Source organism: Phoenix dactylifera, chromosome 7 (assembly GCF_051530095.1).
Source record: "Phoenix dactylifera cultivar Ajwa chromosome 7, Ajwa_hap1_PhDact_Kaust_v1.1, whole genome shotgun sequence".
NCBI lineage: Eukaryota > Viridiplantae > Streptophyta > Magnoliopsida > Arecales > Arecaceae > Phoenix > Phoenix dactylifera.
The window spans coordinates 3,773,135-3,789,588 of record NC_143196.1 but is presented as its reverse complement, the minus strand read 5'-3'; the positions used below and the strand labels follow the sequence as shown (position 1 = coordinate 3,789,588).

General features: G+C 38.5%; 1 protein-coding gene across 1 annotated transcript in view; it reads left to right on the top strand.

Annotated features, from left to right (window-relative positions):
- Window positions 1-916: 916 nt before the first annotated feature.
- Window positions 917-16,454, top strand: part of LOC103709264 (SNF2 domain-containing protein / helicase domain-containing protein / HNH endonuclease domain-containing protein) — a 38,858-nt gene continuing 23,320 nt past the window's right edge. The window contains exons 1-3 of the mRNA XM_008794532.6: window positions 917-1,647; window positions 2,031-2,387; window positions 13,101-13,230. Coding sequence (XP_008792754.4) covers window positions 1,324-1,647; window positions 2,031-2,387; window positions 13,101-13,230 — 811 coding nt within the window. The 5' untranslated portion in view covers window positions 917-1,323. The remainder of the gene's footprint in view (window positions 1,648-2,030; window positions 2,388-13,100; window positions 13,231-16,454) is intronic.

The following is a 16,454-nucleotide window of genomic DNA, read 5'->3' as shown; positions in this document are numbered from 1 at the left end:
TCAAGGGAGTGAGTGCATTCAAGTAAAGAAATCAAGTGTTTTCAAGCTTCCCAAGTGATTTCAAGCTCAATCACTCTCGTGCGCTTGGGATTCAAAGCTCACACTCAATCCTACGCGCTCCACATCGGAAGAATCAATATCTCCCACGCTTCCAACGGCAAAAGGATTCTTCCGGGTTCTATTGTTCATAATTGCAATATTTGCTTTTTAGAGCTTTTCCTTTCTTTTGTAAACTCTTTCGTTGTGGTGCTTGTTCCAGTCAAGGGACTTGGAACAAGGGAAAGGCGTCCCAAGCCTAAGTGAAATTGGGGGTTTTAGGGTTTGTTGTGAGCCCGGTGTAAAACAACGAGTTGGGTAGTGAACTCGCAAAACTACCGTACTGTAATCTTGGATTATAGTGGAAATTCCCAAAGGTGATTTGGGGAGTGGATGTAGGAGCAGTGGAAGCTCCGAACCACTATAAAACATTGTGTTTGCGATTGACCTTTCTTATTCCTCCTTCTTTACTTTAGTGCATATATTCGTGTGTTTTATTTTTAATTAGTCAAAAGCTTTTAAAACACCCAATTCACCCCCCTCTTGGGTGACCATCTCTGGGCAACAATCTCATTTTCCATTTTGCTCATACTCTTTTTTAAGTAAAACATATGCTCCTATGGATTTTTTAGTTGACAAAGAAAAATCAATAAAAAAATTTACTCTATTAAATTCAATTTTTTAAATTGCAAAAAAATTATTTTAACATCGAGTAGTGATCTTAATCCACTAGTTTTTTGTTTTTACGAGCAAATCTTATAGCGGAAATTCCAATTTTTTTGCAAAAAAAAATTCTAATTTCTTTCTTTTTTTGTTCTACTGAGTTTCATCATTTATTGTCCAACAATGAAAAGAAATATCCTAAAAAGGTTCTTAATTCTTATGCAAGTCATTGAAAATGAAAAAAAAAATAACACATAATCTACAATATAAAATTTATTTTTTATCTACAATATAAAATAATACAGCAGCCCACCACCATGATAAACGAACTAGTAATCGTGTAGGAGGTCAGTAAGACCATTGATCCGACGGCTAAAATTTGAGCCGATACCGAGATCACGACGAAATCGTTAAACTATTTGCCGGCTTTTAGATCCTCCCGCTCTTCCCCCAGTTCCCATTTCGAAATCAAGACCTCCTGTCGCTTCGCCATGTTTTCTTCGCCCTTCTGAAGCCCTAGCCCCTTCCACTCCCAAAATCCTAATCTCGAGACGCTCAAACAGAGAACTTGTCCCTGTGTTCCTTTGGATCCTCGGAACCCGCTTCCTTTCCCTCGGTGAATCGATGGAGATCACGGAGGAGCAGAAGCGAAGGGCGGAGGCCAACCGGCTCGCGGCTCTCGAGAAGCGGAAGCGCGCGGCGGAGATGCCGGACGTCGGGGCGTGGAAGCTCTTCAAGTGCTGCAAAATTCAACGCCTGGCGTCGGAACCGGAGAAGAAGCCGGAGCTGCCGCCGCCGCTGCCGCCGCCGCCATCGCTCTCCCCTTTCCGCGTCGTCCTTGAGATTTGCTCTCCCGACGAGTTCTCCGTCACGCCGGAGCCTCTTCGGGGTTCTCCGTTTCCTGGAGAGTTGGAGTGCCTTCGGATCATCGAGGCTTCCCTCTCATCGGTTTGCCCTTTGGCCATATCTATCCTTTCATATTCTTCTTGAAGTTCTTGAAGCTTAAATTTCTCTCTTCTATTCCTGAAAATTTGAGTTTTTAATGCGCCTTTTTTCTTGATTTTGTTTTGCGTGGATTCTTTTAAGAAAAATTTCAGCATGGCCAAGATTTTCTTTTGTAAAGGAATTTAGGTCATTGATTCTCTCTCTAAATGACAAATGTCTGTCATTTCATGGTGCTCATGGTTCTTTTCATTTTGTTAAGAAAGATTTCAGCATTGCCAAGATTTTCTTTTGTAAAGGAATCTAGGTCATTGATTCACTCTTTAAATGACAAATGTCTGTCATTTCATGGTGTTCACGGTTCATTTCATTTTGTTTTATATGATTAGGTCGTACCATTTTGCCCGATGGTAAGCCAGGGTGGTCGGAGGACTTCTGTGTTTAAGCTTGAGGATTATGACATGGTGTTGAGATGCCTAAAGAAGTTACAAGGGGTTGAGTTGCAAGACATTCCTTATACTACACAAATGGTTGTCCAAAAATTTTCACAGTGTGTTGGTAATCATTGGGTGCCTTCTGTGGAGGGGCATTATTCTGACGAGCAAGTTGATGAGTTACTAGGGAGACTACCTAAAAAGTTACGAGATGCACTGCACCCTTTTCAACTTGATGGCGTGAGGTTCGGCCTCCGAAGAGGTGGGCGTTGCCTTATTGCAGATGAAATGGGTCTAGGAAAGACTATCCAGGTGAGATCTTGTGTCATATTGGGGTCTGCTTTCTACCGCCAGTATAGTACTATATGTCTTAAACTACTTCATATCCTTTAGCCTGTGTTCTTTGAAATGTTTGTCTTGTGAGGAATCTTGGGCTAAATTTTATTTTTACCTTATATTATCTTATTGGTATATGACTCTCAATTTTACTCCAAAAGCTGGTAATTGGAATCCAAGGAGAATGCTATTGCTTAGGAAGGAATTCTATAGTTAAGGATGTTTTGTCATGATACCGAACCAAAAAACACTAATGGTCCAGAATGCAACACCGATAATCAAATATAAAGAACTCAACCAGCAAAATAAGTAATACTCCAAAATGTTTCAGCTTTATGTTTAAATAAAATATCAAATTTCTTAGCACTATATAAATGAAAAGACAATTAAAGCTACTAAATCCTCAATGTATAAGCAATCAATGAAATCATTGCTACACGAGAAATTTCAGTTCCAAAATACAAACTAAATAATTTCTAGAAAGATGACTTATCTCTCCAAAACTACAAAGAATAAAATCATAAGTAAAGTCTGTTGTGCCGGTACCGGGCCCCGGACTGGTTGCCCGGCGGCACGGATCGCTACGGCCCTGCGTCGTGCCATGCCGGCGCTGTACCGACGTAGTAGAGGTGGGGGAGAGGAAGAACGGGAGAGAGAAAAATAGAGAGAAGGGAGAGGCTGAGGGAGGCCGGTGGAGAGCCAGCGGAGCGTTGGGGAGCCGTCGCGCGGAGGTGGAGGCCAGGGAGCTGCCGCGCGGAGGAGGCGGAGGCTCATCGGCCTCTGCTGGCCTGCCCCGGCCGGCCTCTCTCTTCCTTCCTCTCCCTCTCCTTTCCTCCTCTGCTCTTTCTTTCTCTTTTTCTCCTTTTCTTTCTCCTTCTCCCTCTTTGTCGCCATCTCGGTTTTATTGCTGGAACCATTCCGGTCCACTGCTGGTACGGCTCGGGACGCTCTGAATTGAGCGGTTCGGAATGGTTCCGCCAACCATGATCATAAGAAAACAATCATTGTACAAAACTATTGACAAAATGAAAATATCAAACTAATTTCCTTACATGCAGCTTTCCACCAACTTGATCATTTGCTCATCTTAAATAGCAAAGCCCTATCTCTAAACAAATATTCATAATATCAAATAGAATCTAGCTAGAAGATAGAAATTTGATAATAAAATATTTTTACTTTTTCCTCCAAAAAGATTATCACGAGTAATTGTTAATATTAGTGGGCTTCCTTCAATCTTTGAAAGAAGGCAGTGTCAAATAGTTCACTCAAAAATTACCATTTAAACATGTTAACAAGCATAGAGTTAGGTTAGGATATACATAGACTAAATATAGCATATAGGCTCCCATGGGCACATCATAAGCTTCCCATAGCTTGGGGCACAATAAGGCATCGGTATCGAAGGGCAACAACACCGTCCCTGCTGGCCAGTACAACAGTCGCATATATAATTCTAACCTCAAAATATTTGTGGCACATAAGTATCAAGCCAAGTCAAATTGGAACCACAATAATTTTAACTTATATGAAAGAATTTCAAAATTTAATTAATAACATATTATGAGCATTAATTGCTAAAATAAAAAATGCTCAAACTAAAAACAGATAATTTGACTATAAAACACTTTTCTTAATCCGTATGATTTCATAGAGAAATCTGATTTTATAATATAAATGCATAATGTAAATTATTAATGACGTTACCAAGTAAAGTATATTAAAAAAAAGGAAAAAATAGACTATCATGAACACCTACATACAACTCTTATTCTTCTTGTAAACTGTTCACCAATAGCATCCGGATAAGCTCAAATAACTGTTAATTAAGTTCTAAAAAGAGAATCATCTAAAACTATATTCAATAAATGGTATTCAAAATTGCTTACTCTAACTTAGAGTAACTAGTTTTACCACTTTATAGCATAATCCCTTATCATGGCAACTTTTAATTAAACCTTCCTATGGTCCAATAGTAACTCCATCACAATTCCAAACAGTCCCTGGGTCTCTAGGGAATCAATGCATTATTAAAAATAACCAATTCTGTTATTACTACAGATCTGCCATTGCTGGCAGCAAAGAGAGTTATCATGAAAAGCTGACCTAGGATTAGAATTTTTACCCTACTCAGTTTGGGAGTAATTCATATCTAAGTCTCCAATACATAAAAATTTGGTTAAAAAATTCTAAGTCTAGCTTTTGTAGAAAAGTTCTCTTATTTAGCCTACAGGTATACTAACTTGCAAACAGCCACTCTGAAATAAATATAAAATAATTTCCTGTAAATAGAATTAAATCTTGGTACTTTTCAGATTTAAAGTTCTACATGTTGAACAGATACATACAAAAATCATCGGCAAAAATTAAACTCTAAGTTAACCAACACAAGGGCTCAGTTGAATACATTCAACATAACTTAAAAATAGATAGTAATTTAATACTCTGGAGAATCCTAATGGCTGAAACTGTCACGCTCCGAACCCAGCACCCGGGTCCGGTACGCGACCGGCCGCATGAGCCCTAGAGCAGTGCCCTAAAGATCATGCAAGGCCTATGATTAACAAAAATTTCATTAAATCCACAAGAAATTGATAATTCAAATAGACAAATCCGACATGTCCAAATAAACAAATTAGTTCATCAACATCAAAGAAGGATAAACAAACAAACTAACTAATGACTCTGGTACTTGCACTCTGCGCCCATCCCATCCAAATCTATGCATCCTGCAACTTTGGTAAAGAAAAAAAGAAGAAGAGGGGGTGAGCTTTACAGCCCAGTAAGAATTCCTACACATCCATACCAACATAATAATAATATTAATTTAGAAACCACGACAAACCAATGCACATATCATAAAATCATATACCGGCTATCGAAAAGCTCGAATAATCAGTATGAATATGCAAGTCAAATGTCAATAAAAGTCCAGCCACTCAAGTGTGATACGTCATACGATATCTCAAAATCTTCAATTAATGTTTTCAATGCTTTTTCTTTTCATTCTATATTAACTTGATCCGGATCAATTATCTTTCCGACTTTGGGCTACACCCCGGTCACGTTTCCGGCCCGTGACGGGGCAATCGATAGTATCACATTTCCGGCCTGTGACGGGGCAATCGATGGTATCACATTTCCGGCCTGTGATGGGGCAATCGATAGTATCACATTTCCAGCCTGTGACGGGGCAATCGATAATATCACATTTCCAGCCTGTGATGGGGCAATCAATACTAACGAGATAAGCCCAAAGTCACTGTTCATTTAATCAATTCACACATACATCAATTCCCTTTTTCCATCTTATATCCGACCTAGACTAACCATGGTCATGTTTCCGGCCCGTGACAGAGCAACCAATATAACATGGTTAGTCCATACCACCACATTCATAAATTGAATTATGCAGGTATAAGTTATACACATACATGCATCCATCATACTACCAATCACAAGCCAACACGATCAAAATATAATTTAATATAAAACTATTTCTGCTTTGTCTGGATCATAGCATATCAAACACATATGATGTAAAAATATTTATATCATGCAGGATTGGCGTACAAGGATTCTTACCCTTTATTGACAAACTCAGACAGACTAATCACCCGCCCTTACGGCGATCTAGGAACTGGGATGCGCAGGACTCCGCTCAGCGTCCTCTCGTGCAATAGATTGTTCCCCTACATAATCAAGTAAATATTAAAATTTACTCAGGATAAATGACAACCCAGAACCCTCAAAACACTAATCTCCCTGGATCTAAGTTTAGAGAGAGAGAACCCAACCTAGAGATAAACTAGAGAGAGAAGGAAATATAATAAGAGAAAGGGAATGGGAAGCCCCTTTCTCTTTCTCGCTTCTTCCTTCTTCCCGACGGAAAGGGGAGAAGAGGGTTCGGCAGCAGGTGGCCCACGGCCGGCGACGCCCCACGGTCCTCGGCCTGTGGCGGTGCCACGCCTGGCGACGGCCGGCCGGAACGAGAGAGAGAAGAAGGCCGAACAGGGCTCGGCTTCTCCTTCAATCCGGCGACTTCCCGGCTACATTCCCAAAGAGGTAATGGCCAAAAATGATGGAGGAGGAGGAGAAGGTGCTCACCTTGCCTGCGACGAGGTCCTCCCGATCGGATCGACGTTCGAACGGTCCGATCCCTCCTGCGGCAAGGTAGAACTCCAATCTTCCTTCTCTTTTTTTTTTGTGTGTGGAAGGGCTCTCGGTTGATGCCCTAGGGAAAGAAAGAGAGGAAATCTCCCTGATTTGGTAGGGTTTTATCACCCTATAACCTCCCCTCTGATGGATTCGGAAGGAGGGGAGAAGAGCTTGAAAACAGGGGAGGGAGCCAATCGGGAGTCTCCCTCCCCGCTTTCTCATGCGTTGGGCCGCCTCGCTTGGAGGCTGGCCCAAACCACATGCGGGCCTTACATTCTTCCCCCTAAAAAAATTTCGTCCTCAAAATTGACATACCTGAGGTTTCAAAAAGCTGTGGGTACTTGACTTTCATCTCTTCTTCGAGCTTCCAAGTAGCCTCTCTTTTCGTATGATTATTCCATTGTACCTTTACAAAAGGAATGGTTCGGTATTGTAATACCTGATCTTTTCTGTCCACCATTCGTATCGGAAACTCCTCATAGGTCAAATCCTCCTGAAGATGTAATGGCTCATATGCTACCACATGACTCGGATCTGGAACATATTCTTCAACATTGACACATGAAAAACATTGTGTACACTGGATAAAGCCGGTGGTAAAGCCAATCGATACGCCACCTCTCCACAATAAGTTATGAACCATGCATACCTTAATTAATGGAGCCCTTTGTACCAAAACAAAATCAGTGAAGCCCTCTGCAAGATTTTTTTCTTCCAAAAATCAAGATTTTGTTCTTTCCTTCAAATTGCCTTTGCAACCCTTGTTCCTTCTTTTTTTTTTTTTTTTTCTCTCAATGGCTGAGCTTTCCTTTTCTTTCTTTTTAAATGTAACACCGAGAAAAGTAGGGTTTCCTATTAACATAGAGAAAAATTTGGTCTCAGGTTCAATGACAAGCCGTTAACCCATATAACCCACTATAGCATGTCTGTACATGTCACGACCCCCGCCCCGTTCCCGGCGGGCCGCCGCGACGGTCCTAGGGTGCGGGTAGGCATAAGGCCACCAGCCACCGCGTAGAACCCTACTACCTATCAATCATCAATAAATCTTGAAAAATTTGGCATGATGCATGCACAAAATGATCACTTTTCCTATAGTGACCTGTCAGGATTATCTCAATACATACAACACACTACCTGTCAGAGCAGCAATCACATAATCCGTCACATAACGAACCTGGACAATATATATCAATACATCATCACAGGCATATAACTCAACTGTATAAAAATCTGGTTTCCATTCTATCCATGGTCAAACCCATATCCACAACAGGATCTATGACTGTAACTATACACTAAATACCACAGAAGGTTTATAATACACCAAAAGGGAATAAACCTCTATCTACATTATACTATACTATACTATGGAGCGGCATAGCAAGCAGACAATCTCTAACCCTGCTCCTCTCTATACAATACCTGCCCTGCAATCAAAAACACCAAACTGGGGAGTGAGTATATGAATACTCAGTGAGTGGAGTAGAGAGTACTATGCACATGAGACAGAATATAATCATGGCTCGAGATGAAATCTCAAGATCAATAACAACATGAACATGAACTCAACATAGAGAATATAGAGTAAATCATCAATATCACCACAATCAATATCAACTCATCTGAAGCATATATGGAATAATCAAGTAAACATATATGCTACTCATGAATATGCTCAACAGATCATAATGCTGGAACATACAAATCAGGTGTCAATATGCTGAAATCATCACTAGACAGCTGTCGGGAGGTGGGTTTTACGCCCCAGGCGAACCAGCAACAACTCCCTACTGTCACATGCATATGCAGGATAAGACACCATATCGATAATGTAAATGCTAGACAGCTATCGGGAGGTGGGTTTTACGCCCCAGGCGAACCAGCAACAACTCCCCACTGTCACATGCATATGCAGGATAAGATACCACACTGATCATGTAAATGCTGGCCAGTATCCAGAACAGAAATCCATCTCACATCTACGTACTAAACGGCACCTCGCGGGAATTCTACATCCGCGGAAAGCCATACTGCACCTCGCGGGGTCTTACTATGCCCGGCGGCAAGCAGAATATAAGTCGTAGGACCGGCCGATCCTACGCCTAGGGCCGTGTCCCCCCTAGGAAGGGACTGGGCTCCGCCCACCCAGAAGGCTACTATGTGCACAAAGGCCGATGTTCAACCCCCATCGACTATAGGTGTCCTGCAGATACTGTCAAGCCATGCATAAATGCCATAATGCACCCTCCCAATACTCTACTAAAAAGGAGTATAATCAAGACTACCACTCACTTGATCATGACCCAATCATAAACTAACATCAGGGTTAGAAGTGAGGGTCAAAAAAGTGCAATACAACTCAATATACCACTAAAAAGGCTCTACAAATCTTTGAAATAGAGGAAATGAAATCAATTTACAAAAGAAATCATTTCACAATTCGGAATCAATTTGATTACTCATCAACCTCTCGTAATTCCTCTCAATGTTCTCTCAAATGCATGTACAGAATAATCAAGCATGGAGAATCAAGATTATAGAGGAATCTACTACAATATCAGTCAATATGCACAAGTGGAATCAATTCACACTTGGCGACATTCATGAAAATGAATTAAGAATGCTCATGGTGCAAAGTACATGACTCCCACTCACCTGTCAATCCGGCACAGCCCAGATACGCCTCCAAAAATCTACAGCAGGCAGTGGGGAACTTCTTCCTCTTGTTCCCTAGCTTCTTGCCCAACTGTGACATGCATTTACAATACATTTAGTCTTGTATCAAGGGCTATAATCTACGTGCCAATTATAACATAGGAAACTTTAATTGATTCAACTCCCCTGTTCCCTAAATCTTTTCTTTTCTTTCTTCTTTTTCTTTTTAATTAATTAACTCACCATTTATGTGTATTAGGGACTCCTTTGCATGAGTACAAGGTCCCTTTTTGCTTGATCTAGGCTTAATACTCTATTATAGCATGAAATCCCCTATTTTCCACCCGGATGAACAGTAACCCGAACTGACAGTGGGTTACTTCATCCCGGTTTTGATCCACTTTCAGGACTCCAAATTTGATGAAATTTTTACCTAACATTCTACACTCATAGAGGATTCCAAAGAGATAACATGCATCATCATCGGAGGCCGTTTGACCCCCTAAATAATTCGCCGAAGTTGGGACTTCGACACAGTTTTTCGTAGTGCCGGAAAAATTTGTTAAAATCCGATTCTTCCTCTTTTAACCGCCTCTACAACCCTTATCCGACCCCTCTAGACTATATCCACCCTTGGTATAGCCTAATGTCATCAAAAGACTAGATAGGGATGGATATTTACCTTTTTCTTTTTGGAAATCGAGGTCCTTGCGTAGAGAAGAAGGAGATCTACACTTTTCCCTTCAGCTGGAAGTGCAACCAGGACTCCCTTCCACCTCGAATCCCTCTTCCTTCTTCTTTTTTTTCTTCTTCTTCTTCTCTTTTTCTTTCTCTCAGTGTCGTCTGAGAACCCTTCCCCTCTTCTCTCTGTTTCACTCCCGTGAGCCAGCTCAAACCCTCCAATTAAATCACATCAAAACACTATTCACCCTTTTTTTAATATTATTAATTTCCCATTTTGCCCTTGCCACTTCGATATATCTGCAATTATGCCATTATCTTTTGATTCCTTCCCATTTTACCCCTTATATCAATTTTAAAGGACTATTCTATCCTTTTTTTATATAAAAAAAAAATATTTTGGGGTTATTACAGTACATCAGGTCCAACTTCAAAAATTCATAACTTAGTTGTTTTGTCTAAATATGCCAAAATTGCTACCCATTTCAAAGCTCTTGAAGTCTACTTTCATGTAAAATTGTTTTCACTCAAAAATTCTACGTATTTAGAGTTAAGATTGATCAAAGCTCATTGTCTCAAATCCTTAACATGTAGCACTAAGCCTTATTCTCTAGTCTAATGCCACTAGTTCTTAGTACCTTTGATGAACACAAAATTAAAAGCCCTCACATAAGAATAATATAAATAAAATAAAAAAATAAAATATAATTTAAAGTCTAGAAATGTACAAGGTCTGACATTTTTGCTGATCATAATTACCACTGTAAGTCCTATCCCAACTATCTATGTTCAACTATGTGGATCCTTCTTCACTTATCATTTCTAGGACAGGCACTAGAATTACATACCTTTATTAAATATGTGCTAAACTTCCACCCTTGCTGTATTAGTTCTTCCTTGCCAGTCACGTAATTCTTTAATACAAATCAGAGCCTACATTGGAGCATTTCTAGGTCTCTTTTTTGCAGGACAATACAAAATACGAAGTGCTCTATAACTCAGTCTTTCAGTTGCTGAAGATTTAGTGCTTCCTCTGATATGTTCATTCCTTATCCTAATCTACCTTGTTTTACCAATAATTCGCCTTAAATTTCTCCATTCCGGATTTTTGTTGTTTTTGAACCCTTGTTATTGTCCAATGTATTTGGATAATCCAGCTTGCCTTCCTTGTTTCCATTTGGCAAAATTTTTGCTTAATCTCAAAGTAATGCATTGAGGAAATATCATTTTACACTGCTCTTGTACTTTTTCTACTTGGCTCTACTTTGAATTTATACCTTTCTTTGTTTGTTCCAGGATAACATTCATGATCACAAAATAGTATTTCTTGACCATCAATGTTGATTGGAGCTTCATTTCTCTTGTTTGAGGAAACCACATCTCATTTACTTTGTTTTAGTTCTATTTAAATTTAGGTCTTTATTAGTCAATTTTTTCATGTATAATATTATTAAGCATTTAAACAAAGCTCATGTTAGCATTTGACTATCCTATTGTGTACTCCATGGTATCTCTTGAATATCAATAGTAATTTTATGATTCTGTATGAAAATTGTAAGCACTTGCGAACTTAGAGCTAACACCAGTAGAAATTCCATGTTATTATTTGTGACAATTGTAAGAAGATAGACCTAGTTACAGCTGGTGTAGGCTTGATATGATGAAAGAAGATATTGTATACTTATAGTGAAGTTACTCTATGAAACATCTAAAATGCAACTTTTTGCATAAGTTAGATAAGAAAATGAGAAATATATGAATTCCTTGATGTTAAATAATAAATCAACCACTTTACTAGATAATTTCTAGAAGTATTGATTGTTGCAAGAGAATGAGAAAAGTAGGTGAGAAATTTTATGCAGTAGGCTTGCAACCTATAAAAATAAAATTGAGGATTGATGAAACTGGCTGATTTATTTAACAAATGTGTTGTTTAGGAGAAGCATTTGTAATTCAAAATTAATTTCACAATGCTGACAAATGTGTGGCCTTGAAGGAAGCTGCATAGAAGCCAAAAGTTGTACTCACATTGTCATCATAGGGATCGGTGGTCCACACGGTCAACTTGGTAGACACATGGTCTAATGAACTGATGAATTCGATTATGGGATCTGATACTGCTCTCTAGATTTCATTTGAATGGGGGAACTAAAAGTTATCTCCAAATTCTGATATCAAATTTTCCAAATCATGGATTTCAATGTTGTTTGTAGATTCAAAAATTAAATAGTAATCAGTTTTATTACCTGAAAGTCCAGCGCAGGCCTTGGAATATGTAATTGAACTTGAAATCTAAAGTAGATTTTGCAATCAATATTCAAACTTTGGGATTTTAAAGTTCTTTCTAGCTCTTAAAATCAGAAGTGAAACTTGAGATTTAGAAGTCCTTTCTAGGTCTTTAAATTAAAAAAGAAAAGGTTGGTATCCGAATGTACTATATAAATTTCCAGGGTTCATATGAAGTCATCAACGGGCAAATGCTTCAATACAACTAATCAAATCTGGACAATTAAATCACTAAAGTCAATTTGTCTTGGAGTCTTTAAGCTAGATTGGACCACCAAGTTCTTAAACTAGTATGAACCTTTAAAGGCCCTAAATTTGAACTCTCTTTTCTCTGGTCGATACTTTAAAAACATTTTACATCAAGGTAGGCCTTTGGTTAAGCTATGTTGTTGAGAAAATTAGGGCAGTTTCCTGTTTGAGTTGTTGGCCTGGGCTGCAGTTAGAAGGCAGGGACCTGGCCCACCCTTGTGCTTAGAGATCATGGTTTGATCTAGCCATGGCTTGGTCATGCTTGACCAAGTGGCTACTATGAGGAAACATGTGCAGAAGTTGCAAGGATTGAGTTGTAAGCCATGTATAATAGTGGATGCCACCTTTGGTAGAATACGTTGATAGGGAACAATTTACAAACTACAATCCCAACTTGATGTCTTTATATGTTATGTTAATTCCTTGTTAAAAATTAGCCTAAAGTTACTGATCCCTACATGTAATATGGCCACTACATTGCCTCTTTATTGTAGTACAGTTTCTTTTCCTTTTTCTTTTTTTATAAACTAGCTAATAATGTGCAGAAGAACATTGTTAACTCGTCTTGTGATGTTAAACATTCTTTCTAGTAGCATGATGCTGAATTAACCCATAGTAGATATGAAATTTTTTTGTGCATTCCCTATTTTTTTTCAGGCAATTGCAATAGCATGTTGTTTCAAGGATGAAGGCCCTATACTAGTAGTCTGTCCAGCTGTCCTCCGTTACACATGGGCAGAGGAGTTAGAGCACTGGCTTCCCCTCCTACCAAATGATATCCATCTTGGTATTTTTCTAAGATCTCATACCTAAGATGAATTTGAAGAGAGTTTGAGGACCTGCATGTGCAGTTATGGTTTTGCTTTAAATTCCTGTTTTGGTTTTGTAAGATTTTTCTCATTACCATGGAAAATCTACTAGATGAAATGGACAAATTGTTGAAACAATTGGTTGCTCGCTGCACATGTCCTGCTTTACCTTAGGTTCAGCAAGCCATATACCATCATTAGTGCTGAAATGAAGCCTGCTTTTCTGTCAAGTTTTTTGAATCTGAATGAGTGATTCTTTTAAGTTGATTTTTTCAACATACATATTTTGAAGAATAACTATTCCTCCATTTAGCATCACACCTCCAAGTGAGGCTCTTAACACCAGTGTCACAGATTTCATTGCATTTTTTCATGGCTTCTCCCATCAATTTTGCCAATTTCCTGGCTGTTTTTAGCCAACTCCAAGCCCTGAAATTCCCAGAATTTATGTGTAGCTACTGTTATATATTACCGATTTTATGTGCATTCTGCAGTCATGGTTCCGTTATATCGTGCCACTAATAGGATAATCTGGATTGCGGATATTCTTTTCTTCATTATCTTTTCATTTATAATTTGCTCTAGTGCGCGGCTTATATAAGCTAAATATTCTGGAAGTTTCTGGAACTGCTAGCATGCTTTTCCGAAGCCAATCAATTGAGGATGCTTATAGAAAAAAAAAATCTTTTGCTATATCCTGTAAAATATAATTATATTTGCCTCCTACTTCAACAACAGTGCTAAAACGGCTAAGAAAGAACTTCTGGTACCAGAAACAGTTTTTCTTTCTGGTTGTCCAGAGACACCATGGCAATTACTAATTTTGATCTGAGTCAAAAGAACAAGATTCCTCTACTTCTTGTAAGCCTGTTAGATAGTCGGATGGAAAAGCTAGGAATAACTATCCTTATGCCTCGGAGTGCCTTCAGGCTACTCTTATTCCTGGTAGGAGAAGAGTTGTTTGCTTAAAGTTTGTAGGATTAACTGAATGAGTGGGGAAGAAGTGAGAGAGAAAAAATAACTCCCCCACCTGTTGCTGGGTAAGTTGCATAGACTGATACAAAATTGGTTCCCGAAAAGCGATTGTTTGGCAGGATAATGGGATAACAAACCCCTGTTCCGGGATTATCCTCCAATCAAACAGGGCCTTGATCTACCTGGAGATTATATTAGTAAATTCAAACGATACCGAATCATACAAAGTTCATCTGAAGAGCATGAGGAGCTGCTTTGTGGTTCTATTGTGCTCATAAAGCGTAGCATTGCTGAAGCATTGAAGCTTTACTGCAAGCTGCATTATGGCATACTCTCTTTTCATATTTTGTTCGAGCAGACTAAATGCTTTTCATTGTGAATGGTTAGTGATGTAATTTCTCTGCTAATGGTAACGATAATTAGTTCTGATTGAGTTGATCTTTAAAACACTAACTCACCTTGCCCTTTACACTAATATTCACTGTGGTCATCTGTTCTTCCACTTTAATTTTGGAGCCTCTCCTATGTGGATGTCTAGAAGAAATTTCCCAGCTACCATCTGGTAGTGTATTTGTTGAAATTGGAAAATACCTATCCTGTTCTGCATGATTATATAAGCTTTTCTAGTTTATAATACAAAATAACATATATTTTTCCCATCACGTTATGGCATTAAACCTTTTGATCCTAGTGATTACAAAGATGAGGTCTTTGAGTTAGCCTGGCAGGAGATAAAATAAGCTATTACACAGATTCAGGGGTAATTTAAGAAATTTATGAATAAATAATTGAAGTATATAGTAAAATCTAACATCCAAATAAAAAGGGCTACGTAGTGGATATGGCTATGACAATAACAAAGACATTATGGTTATCATGGCATCTATTTTTCTAGGAATGGGTTGATCTGCAACTAAGGAAAATATAAGGATCATAACTTGGTGTAGATTCTTTGAAATCTGTTATATAAACAAACCCAAATAATATAAGTAGCCTGCATGCTTACCATCGCATCACATAAGGGACAATGTTGTTTCTGCAAATGCCATAAATGACCAATAATAATTAATGCTTTTGATGCTTCATCGATAAGTGTATATTATGCAATTCTGAGGAAGTATGGTCTTGTAGTCGGAGTGTCTTCACCTCTTTGGGGTGATTGTTTATAGAGGGAATGGCATCAGTAGAAAAACCTGGGATCAGTTCTTTTGACATTCCGTGCATGTACTGGCTTATAAGCAATTGGTGAGAGGGAGTGCTGGTTTTCTAAGGGACATGATTGCCTATTAATCTGTCTAAACAATGCTGTTAAAATCAGGATCAAGTTGTAAATTATAGAGGGAGTTAGGTTGGATTAGGTCATGGATTGGATTGTGCACTGTAAGATCTTTCTGATTTCTTCAGAAAGCTTACAAATATAAAAAAAGTGATATTTCAAAAATGAGTAAATTATAAAGTACATGAATGAAGAATAAAATGCCATACATAAAAGAAGTTTGTCTCCACTATCATGAATCCATATATAGCATGTCTAGTAAGTCAGGCATCATAGTTATCTAGGATATTTATATAGAACCTATCAATTCAATTAGCCTTCTAGGTAGAATGTTTTTAGGAAAAAAAAGGAATCAGATTTAACAAGTGATTGTAAAAATATGAGAATTCTGAATCTTGATCTTAACTCCATAAATTCCAATTCTTCTTCTTGTCGCCTTCACTTTTTAGAAGTTGAAAATCTTAGTGAGTTTGCTACGTTATGTGCTTTAGCTTGTTAGAGACAAACAAATAATTTTAAAGGCCATGTAAGCTGATAAATTATTAAAATGGGTTCCACATGTTTTGATATGAAAATAACATTATCAAATTGGATCTTTTGTTCCAAGGGATTGTGTGCTGCTTAATATAGATCTAGATCATATGATCCTAACTGATCACAATCCAAGGATGAGATCCAGATTGTTAGGGCTATTTTGATCTGGATCATAAGATCCAGACTATGGACACAGGATTTTGACACATGTGCATCACCGCGCCATGTACTACTGAGATAACATTCCATGGGGCTATCAAGAAAAAAATTTGATGCAATTTTGCGGTTGAATTCTAGCCACAACCATCAGAATTGCTTCTTCTCCTTCTATGACTACTATCAGACTGTTATCGCTCACCATGCTTTGCAGCCAATAAGTTAAAAGCTGGTACATGTGCTGATGAACTTCAGCAACCC